This window comes from Aphis gossypii, chromosome X (assembly GCF_020184175.1).
Source record: "Aphis gossypii isolate Hap1 chromosome X, ASM2018417v2, whole genome shotgun sequence".
NCBI classification, from domain to species: domain Eukaryota; kingdom Metazoa; phylum Arthropoda; class Insecta; order Hemiptera; family Aphididae; genus Aphis; species Aphis gossypii.
Window position 1 is genome coordinate 7,577,514 of NC_065533.1, and position 22,967 is coordinate 7,600,480.

General features: G+C 26.6%; 1 protein-coding gene across 3 annotated transcripts; it reads left to right on the forward strand.

The window, feature by feature from the left end:
• The first annotated feature begins 11,274 nt into the window (after positions 1-11,274).
• LOC126552191 (uncharacterized) lies at positions 11,275-22,789 on the forward strand. 3 transcript variants are annotated; one of them, XM_050206870.1, is made up of 8 exons: positions 14,601-15,060; positions 15,745-15,838; positions 16,743-16,842; positions 17,479-17,561; positions 18,467-18,602; positions 18,671-18,689; positions 20,717-21,860; positions 22,518-22,789. In XM_050206870.1, the coding sequence occupies exons 3-8, from the start codon at positions 16,825-16,827 to the stop codon at positions 22,588-22,590; spliced, it is 1,473 nt and encodes a 490-aa protein (XP_050062827.1). In that variant the 5' UTR covers positions 14,601-15,060; positions 15,745-15,838; positions 16,743-16,824; the 3' UTR covers positions 22,591-22,789. The 3 variants fall into 3 exon arrangements, with proteins under 3 accessions (XP_050062828.1, XP_050062827.1, XP_050062826.1); XM_050206871.1 differs by lacking the exons at positions 14,601-15,060; positions 15,745-15,838 and adding an exon at positions 11,275-11,579; XM_050206869.1 differs by lacking the exon at positions 15,745-15,838 and having other exon boundaries at positions 14,602-15,060.
• Positions 22,790-22,967: the final 178 nt, after the last annotated feature.

Genomic DNA, 22,967 nt, shown 5'->3' on the forward strand with positions numbered 1-22,967 from the left:
AATTTAAATATTTTTACATAGATTTATCATTATACATAAAACTGTTATTATCATTATCAGTTATCACGAATATTCGTGATAGTCATCTAAACTTTGTAAATTGTATAATAATTATATAGTGAATTGTTTTGAGCTCGTCTATTGAACTCTTTTACCGTTTTCTTCTACTGAATGACAATATAATATACATATATATTAGAAAATAGAATGACCAAACCAATTATTAAAATTAAATTAAAATAACAGTTAATATTAATAATATTAATTTACACTGTTTAAACAATATTTTACCTACACCCAGAAAAAAATCATTCAATGTTTTCATGAAAAGGAAACATTATTTTTAAGTACAACAGTTTACCTAGAATCAATACTGAATTATATTAAATTAATCAATTTTTCTAGATATTATGCATGATATTTATGAGGGAATTTCTGTATACGATATGAACCATATCATATGTAGGTAATTTAATTAATTTGGGTTTTTTTAGTTTGGAAACATTAAATGGTAGAAAACAAGGATTTAATTATGGTGACACTGAAATTGGAAACATGCCCCCTTCTATAAAGCAAATAAAAATAAATACATTAAAATTCAAAATGTCTTCAAGTGAAATGCAGACATTTGTTCATTTTTTTCCACTTCTAATAGGAGACTTAGTCCCTGAAAATAATGAAATTTGGTTGTTTTTAGTTAATTTTATTGAGATGATTGATTTACTGTTGTTACCAAAATTCAATAATCAAATTATTTTAAATTTAGAAAAACATATCACATATCATAATAATAAATATACTGAATTATTTCAAGATTCATTAAAGCAAAAACATCATTTAATTATCCACTATTGTAATATAATAAAAAAGTCAGGGCCCTTAAAATTTTTATGGAGTTATAGATTTGAGTCTAAGCATAGACAACTTAAAACATACACCAAAAACATTACTTCAAGAGTTAATATTCCTATTTCGTTAGGTATAAAATATTCCATTAATTTTTCTGATTATATTTTAAATTTAAGCAACAGTTCTTGTATCTCGACAAATTTAGGCTCTCCACTTAGTTCATGTGAATATTTTGAAAAAATTAAAATTTTGTTTTCACCTAATGATTTGACTGCACTTGATCAGGTTCTTTGTTATGACCAAATTGTATACAACAACACAGTGTATAAAATCAATCATATACTTACAGCTTTATTTGACAATACAACATCAGTATATAAATTAAAAAAAATTATATGTCTTGATGAGAAAATATTGTTTTTATGTAATACTTTAAATGTACTCTCTTATAATAAACATTTTGTTAGTTATGTTGTCTCAAGTGTTGATACTGGACTATATGTTTTAAAAAGTATTACAGATTTCATGGGTCCTCCAGTTCATTTATATTATCTTAATAATAAAGACACTGTAATACGTTTAAAACATTACTTTATATAAAAATTTATTTTTATTTATTAAAAATACATAATTTTATTTTGTTTATAGTATAACCATATAGGTTATAAGTACATACAACAATATTTTTTATATCAACATAATATGTACTATTTAATATTTTTTTCCTTATGTTCAATTTTATACAAAATTATAAGGAACTTAAGTATTATTATCTCAGTTATTAATAGTTTTTTGTGTATTTTATTTAATATGTTTAATTTTTTATTTTTTAATAAACAGCTGTAATATATTTAATTATAATTTTGATGTACATTTAAATTTAGCATATTTAATATATAACATAGGTATTTGACAATATTTTTAACGTTTGTGTTTGTTTATATTTTTATTTTTTATTTTTATTATGTCATTCCTATAACCGGGGACTTATTTTGTATATTATATTTAATATAATGCTTGAATAACAATAAATTGTTCAAATTATTTATTTTTAAACAATGTATATATATTTTTATTTTATTTTAATTAATGTATACTTAATACTTAATATAGGTATTTTACAATATTTTGAACATTTGTGCTTGTTTTTATTTTTATTATGTCTTTCCTGTGACCAGGAACTTATATATTGTATATTATATTTAGCAGTATGCTTGAATAACAATAAATTGTTCAAATGATTTATTTTTAAACAATGTATCTATATTTTTATTTTATTTATCTATAATCCTATACGTAACTTTAGAACTTACATTAAGCATTTTGTTTAAATAACAATACCTTGTCTATAAATTGTATTAGGTAATAATTTACTTTAAAACAATAAAAACTTAACTTTTACTATAATATATTATTTTATTATAATTTTCAAAGAAGAAATCATAGTTTTTATGAAAAAAAAGTAATTCGTTTTAAAATCTAGAATTTTTTTAAAATAAGGAAAAAATAGCATAAAAACAATGCTTACAGTTCATTATTTGTTTATATATAAAACAAATTGATTTAATCCCAATAATCTTTAAAAATAAGAAATTATAACATAAAATCAATGCATGAGTTTCCTTGTTCTTATTTTGTTGAGAAATCAATTTCAAGAAAGTTTTCTTTAAATTAAATACCGTTATAACTTTTTATCTTTAAATTAGTGCATAACATTTCCATCAGTTTAATCCCAGAGTAATTAAATTTATGGATTATTGATTTACAATTAATGAAATAAAACATTGATTCAACAAAATTTGTTTAGCTTTAATATATAATATATTATGCTATATTTCTAAGAGTCAATATCATAGGCTCCAAATCATTCCCGTTTTTCCTTAGTTTTATATACATTTTTCATTGATATTTGTAAGTATTTTTCTGAGTGTACTTATTATTACAATATTACATTTGTAAATTACCTACACCTTTAAATATACCTATTTAGTTATAGATACTACATTGGATGTTAGACTGGCTCACCGACAAGACGTGCGTACAGCACTGAGCACCATCTTATCGGAACTCGTCACCTACACGTATTGTATTATATACGTTGGTGGTAGTACCTACTCGTATATTTAGAAGACTTAACTAATAATAGCCGCTACATAACAATATTAATGATATATACTTATATATTTATACTATTGATGTTTATAAGTTTGAGTTATATACACCACTAGGTAGGTATGTGCGCTGTCCGATACAGCATAATGATAATAATTATAGTGTGAATTTATATGCATTAAATACCAATCAAACATGTTCTAAAAAATTTAAACATGCATAAATATATGCACTAAAATGTTAAAATATGCTTAACAAATGTACCTAGCAAATAGAAAAAAAATAATTTTTTGAACATTAGTGAAATCACTGAAATAATATCAATATTTAACTATGGTCGTAACTCGTATAACCGATATTTTCTTATCTTGGTTTACGTATTTTATTTCTTTGATTATTGATCTAATCCCTGACGCTATATATATTTGGGAAAAGCGTTCATACTTGGTACTTACAAGTATTATATTATATTGTATTATACATACTAGGTAATTTATTTTGATATTATTAATTAAAATGTAATATTTTTTCTTATATTATAAAACTATTACAATAGTACATTTAGAAAATAAATATAAAAAATATAAAAACAATAATAAAACCATCGTAATGTGCAGCACTAAAACTAGTCTAAATGGTAAAATATACAGTTCAAATTTTAAAATGAGACTTTTAAATAGAAATATGTAAAAATATGCAAAACTATGTACTAAAAAGTTTAATTTTTTAAATGATTATGTCATGAAATAAATGTTGTGCTGACTTGGCGTATATATCAATCGCGCTTTAATAATTATTATTACTTTAATGGATAACATTCACAATTTAAGTTTTTAAAATACAATTAAGTAAAAAGGGTGGTCAAGTGGATAGTACAAGGTAATGTCATTGTGAAACATTTTTTAATAGGTTTTTTTAATATATTTTAATCTCACATTTTATTTTCGGTGGTTTTATTCTTATGATACATAAAACCCTAGAACAATAAAGAAGATAAAACCTAGATCATCACAAATTATTTCTGTGTTCCTTTTTTATACCAAGAACTATATGGTGTAACTATGTGGCTGGACATTGAGTATAGGAAGAACAGAGAGTACCTATTCTTGAGGTTCTACTATCATACATGCAGATTAACAATTGAGTCCTTACCCTTTTTTTTACTATTAAATCAACTTAACAGCTTCATTTTGAATTTTACAGTACCTAATTGTGATCATGATTTACAATATCTAAATAAACATATTTATGTATGAATATTAAGTAATGTTTGAGATTTGAAATGAAGTTCCAAGGCTGGGCATTAACTCAATACCTACTATTTTTTCAAATTAACTTTTAACCTAATAAGTTACTATTTTTTAAAGATTAACGTGTTAACTACTAGTTAATTTTATTCAAAAATATCTAAATTAAATTGATTTTCGTCCCAGTAATTTTAAAACTATTTAAAAATTAGTAAATTTTAACTTTTTTACATTTAACTTTAAAAATCGTTAATTTCCCAGCCTTCCTTAAAATTCATAGGTTAATATTAATTTTTAACATGGGATTTTAGATATCAAAGGAAGTTGTTAAATATGTACCATACATTCCAAAGTAATGGTTTCAATAGACATGATTATTAAAGAATTAATCAAATAGTACAAAGAATTAAAATCAAAAAATTTAAAATACAAAATTAAAGAAAATTAAAATCAAAAACTACAGAAAATGTTTGATTAGTATTTATAGTTATTAGTAATAATAACTACGTTACACAGTCATATTATATTATATTGGGTTATTATAGTAGACGCATTTTTTTTCTCTCTGTCTGGCCCACACACACGCAACACATAAAAATTTACTTATCACCAAACATGATGCTGACAGCATTATCTGTGTTTAATGTTTTTACATATTTTGCTGTTTTATGACGTTTCAACTGTGTGTGATTATTATATAAAAATTTTTAAATTGTTACATTTTTCATAATAGTAGGTACTCGAATAACTTGCATAATAACAATAATAATTATGAAAATGAATTGCAAAGAAGCATTAATAAATAATTTCATGATAGGTATTTCATTTAGAAAAACCTATTCTAATTTAAAATAAGTTTATATAAATCATTCTAAGAAGGCACATTTCAATCGAACGTGTGCGAAGAGTAAAAAAAAATAAAAAATACATTTTGCCCGTCAAGGTATCGATCGAGTGTTTTCTAACAAAATAGAACGATTTTCATGCCGATTGATTATCGTAATTTTCGGAAAAACTTCTTTAAACATATTTGAATTCGTCTTGATTCACAAAATTCGATTGTAAAATGCCAGTGGCGGCTCGTAAATAGGGGCGATTGGGTGATCGCCCCCCTTCTAAAATTATCATTTATTACTTATTTATAAGTTTAATGTCAAATTTAAAATTTATATTGTAGCATAATATTGTCAAAAACTTAAAAATAAAAGTTGTGTTTCCTATATTTACATTAATAAATATTATGAAAACATTATCAGAAAATAAAATAAATCATTCAACATTGTAGCGTCTGTAGCTTCTAAGAATCGATTACCAATAACAATTTTCCGGGACTCGCGAGCAGCGAAAGTGATGCTTGGGCGATGTTGAAAGTCGCTCGTCATAATTATGATCGGAATACAATAATTAAGAAAGGGAACACAATAATAGTACTGCCGCCGGGGCGATGATTTTAATCGCCCGATATGTGCACGGATTCCGAACTTGCGTGTGTTTATTATTTACTTTGAGCGGTTGTAACGTAATAGCTAAATAATATATATAATAATTTCTATGTATTAAATAGATTTAATTAATTAACTATTATTAATATTATTTGTGTTCGATACTTTTCATAAATAAGCAATTTTATATCGCCCTCCCACTTTCAAAGCATACGAGCCGCCACTGTAAAATGCTTTCCCACTTTTTTTTATTTAAATCGAAGTTCAAGACTCGAATTATTGGAATAGGTACTACTAGATATTTATATTTTGAATACCGATAATTTTGAAATGTCGATAATATTATTGAAGTGAAAAGGTATAAATTTAAAAATATAGGTACTACGAAATCGTGTACACAATTTCGTGACTTATTCGAATATTATGTTTACAAAAGTTCGATCGGACGACTGAGGTGTCGTCGGTACCGGACAGTGAAAAATCCATTTTGGTATAGAAAGTTTCGCGGACGCCATCGAATCCCCAAAAAGCGAAATCCGGCCGTGACCGCCGAGGCTGTGTACATATACGACGAAAACGAAGCGGGAAATCGATAGCGCGACGGCGGTTTGGCGTGCGCGTCCGTCAGGTGCTGCCCTCTATAGTCGGCGGCGGCAAGCTCGACGTCGTGTTTTTAGGGTGTGGTCGGTCCGGGCGCGGCGGCGGTGCGCGAAGCGAGCCTAGCGATGCCCGGCCGCCGATCGATATCGCTGCGGAGCGTGCGCAGTTTTCGAACGTACCGCTACCATCCCGCGACCCAATGCACCACCCCTCCACGCTTCACCGCTTCCATCACGCGACCCACTGTACCACCCCTCCACGCTTCACCTCGTCCATCCCCCGACCCACTGCACCACCCCTCCACGCTTCACCGCTTCCATCCCGCGACCCACTGTACCACCCCTCCACGCTTCACCGGGCCCATCCCGCGACCCACTGTACCACCCCTCCACGCTTCACCGCGTCCTAAACGCGACCCACAGCACCGCCAGCGCTTGGTTTCTCGATGCCGTGCGCAACACTACGCGCACTGCTTGGCCGCGGCCAAAAAAAAAAAAAAAAAATGAAAAACGTAATTTGACAAAACGAAAATCAATAGGTGTTTATCGTCGTTTACAAATTAATTGTACAATACGAAATTTAATAAATGATTGTATTTAAGTGACCGAATGTTGCTAAACCATGAAATTAACCGTATTTATATCTTAGGTATATATTATTGGTTATTAGGATTATAAAATCTTGATCTGTTCTAAATTATTTTATTACACCTACCTGCGACAATATCGTGTAATATAATAATAATAATAATAATAATAGTATAATATTATTTTAATATATTATATTTATTCATAATTATTATCCAATGACTTCGAACGATAATAGTGTAGGTACACAGATTACAGTAGATAATGTACTTTAAAAGACGCTGCCGCGGTTATAGATAAAGAATACTTAAGCTAAAACGTCTACAATCATTATGACGATTTGTATCATTATTATCTATATAGTTTAAGCCTATTACTTTAAGTTCTACGTTTGAAACCATTAACCAATACACAATACACGGAATAAGCATTGTTTTAATATTCATATTGTTATTATTTGCATAGGTACATACAGATCGTGTCGCTCGTGATATTTTTTTAACGCGGTTATATAATAACAATAAATAGTAAAACACAGAACCGATATCGGTTTGAGATTTGTGATATTATTTTCTAAAAATTTGGGTGGTGTTGAAAAGTAAAATCAATACGACGTATGTCCTATGTGTGTAATACGAAAGAGCAGATGTTCTAAGCCTTGTCCGTCAGGTGCTGCTCTCTATAATAGTAGTGTTATACGTTTTTTTTAAAAAAATCAGACGAGTGACTATAGGTATCAATACCGTAACAATACAATTAATCGCGACAACCAAAATTATTTTAATTTTGTTTAATTTAGTTTGTTACAAAACGCCATTAGTGATATTTTTGTAGTCGTGTGAAAACTCGAGTCTACGAACACTTCTATTATGCGACTATGTTGCTGTGGACCGAGCGGTGTTGCGAATAAGGGCCTCGTGTTTTCAAAAAAATAAAATCTGCTATACCTAAATAATACAGACAGCTGTATTCGCTATAAATTAACGATAATTCCTCCAGAAGAGACCTTCTTATTCATAAGTCGACCGGTCACATGCGGATGCATTCGTTTGTGCTATCTATATCCTGTTTTCTATAGAAAAATATCTTTTGTTTGACGCATCGCAAACCCATACATATATATTTCCAATTCGTTCCACTTTCAAGACCACTCGTCGATTATCTGTAGAAGAGATAAACTATATTGTAGTATATCAATAACACAATATATCTAGAATACCATACAAAAGCAAGGAAATGACCTTACCACCCACCAAGAAGACATCCTCACAAATTCTATATTATAGAAAGTACAAAATTAAATTTATTTTACTTATAGCTGTAATGCTGTATACATACCAAGATTAAAAGAACAAAAAAAAAAAACGAAAGAAAATTAAAAGATTCTACGGTACACACGTGTTGTTTACTTAGCTATAGTATACAATAAGGGAGCAGCTGTCCGCCTTTCCGGTGCCGTATAATATCTACTGCGTAGTATACGTTTTAGTGTAGTGTTATACAAATATATTATCTGTCGAAATGTTATTATAGTGTGTCATAGTATGAATAACGAATGTATAGGTATATTCTATTGAAAATACACTTTGCTCTGTAAATCATAATATGTAATGCTTCAACTAAAAACTTTTTCTTTTTCCAAAAAAAAAAAAAAACCATTGCTCTACAAGGTGTGAGAAGTAAGGCATGTTTTTGAGCAAAATAAAATTGGTCTGTGTAGTAGGCCTCATAACGAGAATCGCACTAGGTTATCTCTATATCTCTAATAATGAAATAATTTAGAAGTACCTATACGTTTAAATCATACAATTATCCGTCACTCACACAAACGACGTTAAATTGAAATGGTACCTTATTTTTCATTTAAAAATATTTCAATTAGGTATTTCAATATGAGTTTTAAATTTAAGTAGTTAATAATGACAGTGTATTATTCTTATAAACGTTTAATCATTTACGAAGTACGAGAATGCAAACAAAAGTTTTATTGTACCTATACATCTTTAGAATAAAAGTAATGTTTGAATTTTGTTCGATAAATATTCACGAATAATTTTTAAAAATCAGAAAATAGAAATAAATAATTAGAATATTTCACTGCACGTTTAATACACGCGATAGTATGGGTTGAGTTCACTTATTTAAGATTCTAAAGTCCATTAGACAACACATGTACAATGTACCTACAGTTGTTCGTATTCTGATAAAATTCATATTAATTGATTGAACACATTTAAATAATCAAATAAAAGATAAAAAAAAAATAATGAATTATATTTCAATTTAATGATTATAAGACATTGTCTCTATATGCTATATTCAATATATAGGTACTCTATAGTCCATTGAACTATGATTTACAATATTTTATTATACATTTTTATCATGTATTATTTAATGAAATAAGTGATTATATTATTATATAATATAATTATTTTACAATGTGGTTTCGATGTACTCAAAAAATATACGACAAGTCTATTATAATATATTGTATTATTGTAGCATTCGTTCAGACGACAGACATTCAGTTGATAAAACTCAGGCGTAAAACATTAAGTTCCATTAAATCTTTTTGACAAATTAATTCGATCAACAATCATCAGTCGCGGTACTGCTGTATAGTTATGTTACTTGTATTATAATATTGTGCTTTGAATTTCAATTAATTATTTAATTGAGAACAATTTAAGTAATCTATAATTTATTATTATATATTTATATCGATTATTATTTATTATTATAGTCATATTATAATAGTATAATACAGCATATTATATTATAATATACAACCGAAACATAATTCGAAAACGTTTGTTCTCACTTTTTATAAATATATAATACCTATTATGTATGTAATTAAAATGTTTTTTCGACTCATTAATTATGTTTTGACTATGAGTAAACACTTAAGCGTGTCTTGCTAAATAAAATCTACGTTTAATCAGCTGATGAAACGTCACTGGCAGTGGTTTTTAATAATGTTCGTCCGCATAAAAAATGAGAAGTGTTTATAAAATATATAGTTACTATGCAACGATGACAACACTCGCGAGTTGCGTAAAATACTCATACAAGTGGTCACTGAATTAAACGCGGTATACGTACCCACAACGGTGGTATAACAAGTGGCCTTCTCGTAATAATAATTATTGTATATATTTATCATTAATTTTTCTGTTGTATCACACTATTTCATTTATTAGTTTTATTATTATTTTTTAGTTTAAGTTAGGTACAATCATAAAAGTTAATATTAGTTTCTATTGGAAAATCAATAAATTACTAGGAAAATAAATAATTAAACACTGGTTATTAATTATTAATATAATTATTATTACTATTCAATGATTGCCATTGCATTTAAATGTAATTAAGTCAATTGAGATGGCCAGCATCTATAATAATTGCATTGTATAAACTATAAATCACTTTTAAATTATTTGATAATATTATTTAGATGTGTAAAAAAAGCTATTGAATTATATACAAAACAAATTAGAGGTAAATACAAGTGTTTAATTAAAAGTTTCAATTTGTTTGAAAAGTTTCAGCAAAGTTTCATTAAGTCAGTGAAAACATGACATTTTACATCTCTGTTTCAGTACAAATACTATTTGAACACTTCCATTTCATCCTCGTGTCTTTAAGTTTCTGAATAAAACGAAATTTATTACTGTCTTATAATATTAGGTCTTTACCTCGTTCACTTTTATAATTTTAGTTTCGTTATTTTCCATTTTATTATATTATTAAGTGACGAATAGTTAGTGCGACGACTGCAAACTGCAAATCTAATCAAATCGTTATTCTCTCGTATCTGGTATCTAAGTTACTATTAACATCCGGAAAATCCGATAAAAGTTCGACAAATATCAACAGATTATTTTACTCATATTATCGATCGATTACAATTGGCAAAGTTGGAAAAAAACTCGAGCATTCTCAATCGTATTTTACCGGGACAAACATTCACCACCGAAATGCGCTGACCTATACTATTTTTTATATTCATTTTTATCATTTTCATTATAACCTACTATATCTAAGTATATTATTATTAATAAGTATTTTATTTTAGCATTTGCAGTATACCAGAATAAAAATTATTTTATAGATTCTGAAACAAAATAGTTGTTATCGAAATACATTTTGAAATGATTAACTGGAAATTACGACGTAGTATTTTATCTTGAATACGCGTTATCGACGATCGATAATACGACACAGTATACACTATAATATCATACTATATACATTTATCTCGTATTTAATTTAATTTTATGCATTCCTAGAAATTAAGTCATTAAAAACGCTGATATTTACTATCAAATACGATTATTGTTGGTGAGAGATTAATCATTTGAACCTAATTGATTTATAGAAATATAATAAAATACAATATAGTTATTAGTATGCATTACTTAATTACTCATATAGCATTTGTTTAGCATAATTCGTCGAAAAACGTTCATCTCATCACTTTTATCAAACTTCAAGTGCTGTTTTCGTATTTTTCAAAATATCTAAAATGAAACAATAATCTACACTATAAAATATTTTGTATACATAGTATACACGCGTTTGTAAACGAGTTAACTGGTGATGACATTTTATGACTGACGGCTATATTTTATTTAGTAAAATTTGTAATTTATATTCATGTATATGCCAACGCCTATTATATACATATGACTTTACTACCGACAAACACTATATATTCGTCGAACTTAAATCTACAGGTAGGTACTTATATTTTTAACAGCTTATAATATTAATTGTTATGGTAAATATTTGTTGACGGTTAGTAGTATTTTCGGCTGCACGTTACATGCTTCCAAAAAAAAAGTATATTTTTCAGGTAGTAAATTTTACCGGTAACTTGCGTCCCGTTTTGACGACGCAAGTCGGTTATATAATATAGTACAACTTGTTGGTTGTTAGATTCGATAAAATATAGCAATAACGCCGATAATCTTTTGTGTTTAACTTGCGTATTGGTTGTATTTTATTTTCGCATTTTACTTTTATTCAGTACAATTTGCCTTAATATACCAATAGTTATCTTTAATACAATAAGTAAATTTAATAAAATACAAGTTTTTTTAAGCCATGGAAAAAATGTGTAGTTCTAAATTAAGTTGCAACAAACGGTTTGTTGGTTTGTATATATATAATTAATGGCTATAAATTTGGATAGCTTTTTTGGTTTTTTATTTTTACCTCTTGAGATGGTAAGTGAAGTGTTTAAGTTTTATTTTATGACTATTAATCCAACTAGTAGTGAAGAATTTACATAATTAACAGATTATATTTTAGATAAAAAAAAAAAAATAATAAAAATTAGAATTCCTAAATAAACAAATCGAAAGTTTTAAAAAAAGAAATTTCTCCATTAAATATCATAATAAATGTTTCGTTTAAATTTATACCTACCATATTTGAATTGAATATATAAATTTTTTTATTATTTTAAATTATATTAGGTACCTATTTACCTATACAAAATTTGAATTGAATTGATAATCACTATTATTATGAAACTGTTATGCTATAAATTAAAATAATATCATTGTATTTTTTTAGTAACTTATTGATATCGATTATATCGATATTTTCGGGACGCAACTAACCTACTGATAATAATTTCAGACGCAAGTAGTATGTGCTCCCGTATTTTCAACGATATTATTTACCTTTTTGAAGAACATTTATGTATATATATATATATAAGTATATATTTTATTGAGCATTTAAATCCATATACCTATACTTCTTATAAATTAGTAACTGTACAATCAAACGACGATTCATCAGCACAATTTAGTATCACACTATTGCCAAATATTATCATAGTAATTTATTTAATATCTTTATTTTGTTTTTATCCTAATACGCTTATACGTTTTAATAAATATACCTATATAGACGTAGGTAGTACAAAATAATATTATTAGAACGTAGATCTGCAGTATAGCGTGAAGCGAGTCGGGTCGTTTTTTTCGTGTGTCTTTACTCTATGCAGTGGTTATCAAACTGGGTGCCGTAAATTACCATAAATTACCGATTGCATTGAATTGTGATATAAGAAAGTAAATTATTAATTAATTCAAAACAATTTTGTTCATCTAAAAAGAAGTCAGTGTGCCGTGAAAATTTTTTTAAGTTTACGGTGTGCCGTGTATAATAAAAGTTTGAAAACCACTGTTCTATAGATATATATATATACACACGTACAGTATATAAATTATATTATACGCATCGAACGAGGGTCGAAAATGTACGGACAAAAAGACGGTGCCGCAGCTGGAAACGGCGTACCTATAGACGGATTTGGCCTTGGGTTACACGAGGCGTTCGGTGGCGGCGATCACTTTTTTCCTATATATACGCGTCTTTTCGTCGAAGGGTGTGCGGCGACAAGAAAACGCCGACTTTTTAATTATCGTCGAAAACACACGGGTCGGTTTTGAGGGTGAGTATAGTATACTCACGCTGCACGTACAGTAAAGCAGTACAGTGTAGCTACAGTGTATATTCCATCCTAATATAATAAATACGAATGAGCAACGCGCTACACACACGAACCTCAGGCCCATCGTGAAATGTGGATCCGTTTTCGAATATAACGCACTGACGGTTCTCACGATAATAACAATACGCGCCCAATGTTACACCGACAGAGTGATGGCGCACACAAATAGAATACCTTGTAGCGACCAACGTACATCCAAAAAATATTATTTAATCATATATATATATATAGACATACGTAGTAGTTATTATTATACACTCGATTATATTCGACGAGGTTGAAACTCGCCACATTAAAAATAAGATCGTATAAAGTATATAATATGTACCTACGTTAATTTTTCGTGTATCGGTAGGTAAATTTTTATGTACCGTAGATATACATAGGTATGTGGTATTAAATCGGGTTCAATCGTTCAAAAATAAAACATCGTTACAGTTTTATCGTAGTGATTTTATACTTCTATATTCATTCGTTAATATACAAACTTATAACACTATATATCTATATCTACTATACATAAATTGACATACAATGATCACAATGAATATATATGTATCGTAGTTATGAAAACGAATAATTGTCCAAACAAATTTATTTAAACAAATATCTACAAATAAAAAGAACGTCAACGCGTTTAATGCGTTCTATATTGAACAAAATCGACAGACCAAATATACTCGTGTGAACTCTTTTAATTTGACAATCTATTTTATAATACAAATTACAAAGGTGTTAGATATTATACGGTAGACATATTTAATCAATATCAGTTTGTACTGAGTGCCTACGCCGTAAGTACCGCGTAGGTATAATTCTATATTATAGCAGCTGCGGCGGCGGCGGCGAATTCTACCGATCAATAAGTGTCCGCACTCCAGCACCGAAATTTTGGTAGCGTCCATAAGATGCTGCTCTCTATAATATTACAATAGCGAGAAAACGCTGTACGAATATTACGTGAACGTCGTTTTATGTTCTAAAAAAAAAAAAAAAAAATACTATAATTCTATACTGTAATATAATTTAATATGAATTTAATATGACTTTTAATGTTGTTTATGCCTGTATTGTATTATACGATTATATAGTATATATATATTATATACATAAATATATATTATATGTATAATAATGTATATTATAACAAATAAAATGTATACTGAATTTTGTATGAAATGGTTGGCAACGCTTTTAAATTATGTTTATGGGAGGAACACCCGGCTCCTACCATACGGGCCAATGGCGTTGGTTCATTGGTTGTTTGTGTGAGCAAACCCACAGCGCTTTACTCCATGGAAAAAATTAAGGCGTTGTCGGCTGTCTGCGCGTTATTCACGACACACTACTACGCTAGTACACTACACAGTGCACAGTCTCGTTTACTTGTTTGTCGTTTCATAACTGATGAATTGTCCGTGTTTAATTTTTGTTTGAGTACAGTTATAAAATTTTGTTTACTTCACGAGGACTAAATATTTAATACTTTCAACATACCTACTGGACTGATCAGTTATCAGCCGGTTAATACAAAGTATCTGTATACTGTACTAGAGACTCTCTTGCATTGTAGGCTCTCTATTTCTCTAGTAGCGTAGTGCGAGTTTCCTGCGGCTTGTGTTGTACGTTATTGCGTTCTCGTCTGCCGTTTACTACTACCACTATACTTCTAAGCAGATATATCTTTTGTAAGTATGAACTTTAATATTTTTATCATATTAATTAGTGTTATATTATTACCTATCAATACCTACCTATTAGGTATTTGCAACAAACATTACAAATAGTGACTTAAATTGACCGCAATTTCTAGTGGTACTAAGAAATATTATAATTTCTAACCAACCAATACTAACTTCATTTAAAAATCCCCACTCGCTCAACAAATTAATACATATATATATATATATTTATATATAAAATCTTTTCAATTTTTTCTAAGAATTCACATTTATATTTTCATTTTAAAATGAGTTATAGCTGTATGAAAAATTAAATCTTTAAAATGCTATTTTAACTCTCTTCAAAATTTAAATATTAAAAATAGCCTACATGATTTGCTCATTAATATTCTTATCTATATGTTTGACAATAAGTTAATTGACTAATATTAAAACAAACATCATAATATGGATTCTGCCAAACATAAATTTGATATTATGATGTATGTTTTTAAAACTGAGATAGCACATGCAGATATAACATTTTGTTTACTATCTTATTGTTCTAGCCTTCTTGGTCTCAACATTGGTAAAAAATAAGACATGTGTTGATAATTACAATTTTGTGTTAAATAAATAACTATTACAAATAAGCACAGATTTTAATGCAATTATGTATATTGTAATTTTTTTTTTCGTTTAATATTTTAGAAGTGTTGTCGGTTATCTGAACAAATCATAATAGATTCAGGCTAATGGCAATAATTTTTATTACATTTTATTACAAAATGTATTGTTTATTGAAGTAAATATATATACTTTTGTAAGCTTTAAATTTTAGTGTTGTATTATAAATTACAGTTAACCTATACTAAATATCTCTTTGAATTTTGTCACTTATTATATTCACTTGATTTAAATTGCTATTTAACATTTAACACCTATTATCCCTATCTATCATCTATCTTAATAATTGTGTTTATACTTACCTAATAATTTAAACTATTCATTTTCATTCATTTATTATTAACTAATGGCCACTGTAATTTCTGTTCAACAATCAATTTTCAATCTTTTATTTGCAAACTAAAAGTTTAAAAATCTAGTATAAAAAATTTAAATGAAAAACAATACAAACAATAAAAATAAAATCTATAGCGTTCATTTAAAAGTTTTTTAATTTATCTTAACAATCATTAAACACTATGAAATTTATTATTAAAATTGCTTTGGCCATTTTAATTTTTTAAGATTTTCTAGTATAGAATAAATCATTTACAACTGTAAGTTTAATCCTAACTTCTTTAAATATTTTTAAGAAAGAAATTTGTATTAGTTATTTAAATATTAATTTTTAAAATAAATGAGTCATTTTAAATTTTAAAACATTTAATTATCGTCTAAGTTTCAATAACTATAATTAACTATCTATTAAAAAATATTTGCAGATTTTAGTTTTTATAGCTATTTTTCTACATCCCTAATTTTATAAATGGTTACATAGAAGTATTGTCATTTGTCAAAGAATATAACCTGAATAATTTTTTTAGATTGTCCTTTATGTAAATTGTTAAATAGTTTGTACCTATTGTCCTCTTATCTTTTTTTAATTATTTATTGTCTATAAGTGTAAATCATATTATAAAATTATATGTGTCTATACCATATTCACTGTAATATATTACAATAAATATTTTGTTTATTTACAGGTAGTCCATTATCAAAATTCTGGTCATACGCTTGTGTGGATCACTTGTTGTGTTTATTTGAAAATTCACACGTGTTTGAACTATGGATACATTACCATCTGTAAGTTGTGTATTAACTATTAATAAATATAAATGAGTAATTTCTGGGATTTTCTTACTATCATCTACATCATATTGATGAATAAAATTACAATTAGTATTACAAGTGAGTTACAGCAAATTAATAAAGTTAGATGTGAGCCGCCGAACAAAAATTTGACATTTTACATTTGTGTGTGTGTCTTATTAAAATATTGAATGAGATAATTGTCTAATAGTTTTTCGTTTGAAAAACATCACTATAAGATTTTGATTAAGAAAATTTCAATTTAATTTTGGCATTGGTAAAGTTCTTAGATCCAACTTTAAAATCTAGTTAGTCAAGAGAGCTTGGAAAGCAAAAAAAAAGATTAAAGTTCTTTTAATGTGTGATTTGATGATGTGCAATTGCTGATGATTATTCAAGAGTATCAAATTGCATTTTTGTACTTAGGTTTAGGTAGTTGAAACAGTATATAATACACCTATCTATCAAAACAAAGATGAAAATGTAATTCAATTAAAAAAATTTAATCACTATATTTAATAGATAAATAGTAGATCACGATGGACCCTGTAGATCGCTTTACCTATGCCTTAATTTTTGATAAACTAGTAAAACTAACTATATTAATTGTAATATTTATATTATTTATAGAACATAGTTTATTCAAAACTATCAAAATGTGAAGCACCAATATCTGTCATTACAAAAATCTTGTCAGAAAACGATCCTATAAAGTAAATAATTTACAGTTAATAATATTATTGTATTTTAAGATATAGATTAATTTTTTTTAATTCTAAGTACTTGTATACATGAAAAATATAACACATAAGTATTTATTTAAATCTTATTCAAAATATAAACTGTTGATTTATATTTATTTGATATACTAAAACCTACTAGATTTTAACTGTGTATTGCATATTGTTTTTTTTTTTTTTAATGGGATAATGATTCATGATCTATTATATCAGTTTAATAATGTTTAAGTATTCTATTTTTATATTACACTGCTGCCAGAGAGAAGGTTATGTCTTCTCAGTTCTCCTTCCATTATTGTTGGTTTTTTTTTGCCCTATAAGAGTTGTATTTACTCATTATTATCTAGTACTAACTTTATAATATGGTTTATATTACAATATATTGGATATTATGAACCGTATTTAATGTGGTACCTATTAGTTAACTTGTATGCAATCACTGAGGTAAAGGACTCATACAAGTTAACATGTTTTCCAGTAATTATTCAAAAAAAAGCTAGGTAATATAAAAATGTATTTGGAGAACTATGAATTTTTAATAATTTTTTTCCTATTTTGTGCATTTCACTCTTGTTCACATGTTAGTTTATATTTTATATTTATATTGAATTTGGAGTTACATTTTGATTTCATATTTTATAAGAATAAATAGCAATCAGCGATAAAATTTTGAACAAACTAGGTTAATAACGAATGATGACAATAATAGAGGAGCGTTGCTAACACTTATTGGGTCCTTAAAAAATGTGTTTCATCAGTTCAATGTATTTTTTGATTGTGATCATTTATTATAACTTCCAAATTCAGTATTGCAACACTAGTATTACATGTATCATTCAATTATTGTCTTTAAAATGAATCGTTTTTATTTTTTTAAGATTTGAAAATATCTCCAACCAGTTTAAAGCATTAGGATTTACAAAAGTAAAAGATTTGGCAACAATGACCTTAAAAAGAGCTAGCTCAATAAAATTGAGTGGTAATTCTTCAACATTGCTTTATAGAGCTTTAGAGGTAAGAATTAATACCAAACAACATGTTTTAAATTATATTTTAATAATTTGTTTGTTTTTGTTTTTTAGATGTATGATAAACACCTTGGTAAGTTTTTATCAATAATATTATAAGTTTTTACACTGCCCAGTAAAAGAGCTTAATATGTTGACCTGACAAAAATCAAAATATAAAGTTTAACAAATGTTTGTTTAGTAGAATTGATTTTGTGTTGTTAGCTTTAGTGTTATAGTGAATTCATCTATTATCAAAGCTAAAGATTTAAAATATTATCCATGTTTAAGTAATAGTTTTTTTTTCGATATTTTTAAGCTACATATTATGAGTATTTTCAATTTGTAATATTCTATAATATTCTCATAATATTTAAAAAAAAAAAAAAAAAAAATGCACATTTTAAGTATAAATAATTGTCTTATCTTAAACATTAATATTAGGACAATTATTCCTAATATTAGATGAAAACCAAAAAATTGATTCTACTAAATGGAAATTTACTATGTTAAATGTTTAGCGTTCATTCTTGTACACTTGTCCTCTTCTCTAAACATGGCCCTGGTTGTGCTTTATTAATCATACTGATCTAGCTTATAATGCAATTTATAAAGATTTATATGTCTTATAATCAGATATAAAATTATTATGTATTAATTTTTTTTTTCGAGTTTCGTTTAGATTATTTTTATTTATACATAATATTTTAATTGTCCATTATACTAATATTAACATTTAATCTTAATGCGAACAATGTGGGCAAAAACTGGCTAGATGTAGAAACTTTCCGAAAATTCCCAAACCAAGTATAATTTTACAATATAACTTAAGGTGAAATTAAGGTTAATTTAAAAATATCATTATTTACCACGGAGCTCGCATATCCTCTGTTAAGTCCTCCCAAGGAAGGTACATCTTACAGTTTGGGAACTGCTGATATACACAATAATATTTACTAAACGTTAAGATTAATTTTAAGGTACAACTTATTTATACTGTGAGTTTTTAGTATGTTCATACCATTCTATAGTAATACAGCATTGACTTAAAAGTTAATTATATTAAAAAGTTGAATATAATTTCAGTATTACGAAATATTCATATAATAAATGTAATAATTTTGGATAAAATTAAATCAACCAACCGTAATACTATGATTTGTAAAATAAATTACTTTAGTAGAATTGTCAAAAACTATATTATGGATTATACTAAGTTATTTAGGTTGAGAGACCACTTTTGCTTAAAATCATTTTTTTTTTTGTATGTATTGATTTACCATTGAAATATTGAAATAGATACATTACAATGACTAACTGAAGAACCAGGTAGACTCAACAATTTTTGTTTTCAGAGATCCAAAATTCATATAACAAAGTTTGTTTTGGGCCCCAATTTAATTGAAATTTATATAAAAAAAAAATTGTTGATATTATAATTCTTTTTGAAATACCTTTGGTATAAATTCAATTAATTTCATCATAGTTGGTCCACACTATTAAATAATATTATATATTGTTCAACTAGGGTAAAAATTTAACAAATTATTGAAAATTTGTTACACTTCTTTTTTAATATCAAAACTAAAATTAGTGTTTATTTGGTAGTTTTCTTACTTCTTATCTTACTAAATTTATTGTTTTCTACATATTTCGAGTTTCACTGTAAAATTATGTATTTAAAATGCATTAACCTATAACTATACTCAACAACAATTTGTTCAATCTGCAGGACACTACACATAGTGTTTCCTCTGAGATCACTCGACCAACTGTAGACCTCTATTGTTGATAATTGGTTGGTTTACTACATATGCCATTAATTATTGTCAAATAAAAAAATTTGACCTAGGTTGCGGCAAACGCTTAGTAATCATGTACACAATCAGTATGTACTGTTAATAGAACAGTAGTATAGTCTTAATGCTTAATAAGTTTTCCACAAATCTGTAGACTAGAATAGAATGTTTGCTAGCTTGAAGCTTCTGTTCCATTACATTTTGTTACAGAACAAAAACTCTATTTAATTTTATATGCTATAAATTAATTTATTAATTACTAAAATAACTAAATGCTAAAAATGTCAATGTTATAAATACTTATTATACTTTTTATATTTAGATGATCTTCAAACATCTGCAAAATTAGAAAATCAATTTGGAAATTTTATCAGAACTCAACAAATATGTAAAGAATTACTTAACCTTACACCTTTTGATGTAAATGTTATAAATCTATTGGCTGAATCATATTTTAAATGCGGGAACTATGAAAAATCTCGTAGTTACTTGATAATAGCAAACATTTTGGATCCAAATTCTTTCCAAATATTGCTTAACCTTGCATGTAATTATTGGAAACAATCTAGGTATGATTACGCAAAATTTTTCATACTTGAAGCTATAAAGAAGTCAACCAGTTTTAATATTTGTTGGATTTATTATGCTGAAATATTAGTTAAAACAAATGATATAGCAATGGCTGAATTTGTTTATAACCAGATTTTAAGATTACAACCGGATTCATATACTGTACGAAACAATTATGGAAAATTCCTTCTCTCACAAAACAAAGTAGAAAATGCTAAAAAGCAATTTAAAATTGCCCAAAAAAGTGCCAATAATTGTGAAGCTTTGAGTAATTTAGGAGATGTATATTATACGACTAAGAAATATGACAAAGCTATTTTAAATTATCATAAAGCTTTAGAAATAAATCCTAATTTGGAAATAACTTTGTTTAATTTGGGAATGGTTTATTTACAAATAACTGAGTACCAAAAAGCAGTTGAGGCATTTGAAAAAACTATGAAATTGGATTCAGAAAATGCTGCAGCTTTAAGATATTTAGCAATTGCATATTGTTATTTAGATAACATGTTAAAGTCTGTAGAAACCTACAAAAGATGTTTGGAATTATTACCTGATGATTTGGAAGCTAATTTAGAATTGGGTCTTATCTATTATCACAACCTAAACAATTTGCATGAAGCAGAAAATTATTTTAAGAAATGTATACAATTGTGTCCAGAAAGAGAAGATTTGTACAAGAATCTTCTCGGAGTTTATCAATATTTAAATAAACGTGGAGATGCATCAAATGTTTTCGTGTCATTAGGTGATTTATTTTTGAAAAAATCTGATCTAGAAAACGCAAGAAATGCATTTACATCTGCTTTGTTTTTAAATCCTATAAATGATGTTGGTCATTGGAAACTCGGAGTTACTTTGCAGAAACTGGGTCATTATGATTTGGCTATAATTAGGTAATTATTAAATAAATGTTTGTCTCATTATATATTAGCTATCTATAGGGTCTTGGTAAACCTAAGTTAAAACAATTTAACTTTTTGCTTCACCTTTTAACTTTTTTAAATTATTAATGATATATATTATCCTCTATGTTTACTTTTATTTTTGACTTGTCTTACTCTTCATATTTATTTAGTACAAACTTTTGCTTCTCTCAGTTTAATATTTGTTTGCTTATTATTAGTATGTACTTACCTCATAATATTTCTTTTGATTTACATAATTTAGTGCTTTAGGAATATTTATATTCAATTACTTTAATAATAAACAATTGTGAGATGGTTGTTTTACATATTACTTCAATATTTGATATAATTTATTTCTGTTTATATTTACATGTATACATATAATCATTATTATAAATTTTTATGTTTTTGTTGTTGATAATAATACATTACAACTGTTTTATTTCATTTTAGACTTCAGTTTAAGATACTATAATTGAAATATGTTAACTAGTGCTATCTTTGTTATTCATTTCTATAACATGGTACTTAGTTTAATTAATTCCTATTATTATCCTTTTAAAATATATCTATTTAATATAATTAATTATAACTGATAATTTTATCATATTTATTTATTTATTATTTTTTTTTTTTTGTTAATAGGTATAAGAAAGCTGATGAATTGTCACAAAGCTTAGGCCATCGTTCATGTTATTCTGGAGTTAAGAACAAATGATAACACTTATAACACGTTCAGTTTATCTTGGCCAATGTATTATAGGCCTATAATCAACAACGACAATAAAAATACATTTTTTGGCTTTTCTTGCATTTTGTCTTATAATAATTTTCATTTATTAATACTTTTTTAAAACTTAATAGTGTAATTTATGTAGTTTTACATATTTACTAAAAATACACATGACATTATATTATTCATGATTTTTTTTTTTTACTTATGAATCTTTTTAATACACAAATACTCAGTTCAATCAATTATGAAATATTCTAATATATTCTAATGTACCATAATTAAATTTTTTAGACAGAATATTATATAATAGTATAAAATATTTTAAATTAATATATTATATTCATTAAAAATGTTTTTGG

What these genes read in the sequence shown, in the direction of transcription:
- LOC126552191 (XM_050206871.1), top strand. An exon ending in TCAGAAAACGATCCTATAAA is followed by an intron (nt 17,562 to 18,466) that starts GTAAATAATTTA and finishes TATTTTTTTAAG; the next exon opens with ATTTGAAAATATCTCCAACC. An exon ending in TATGATTTGGCTATAATTAG is followed by an intron (nt 21,861 to 22,517) that starts GTAATTATTAAA and finishes TTTTGTTAATAG; the next exon opens with GTATAAGAAAGCTGATGAAT.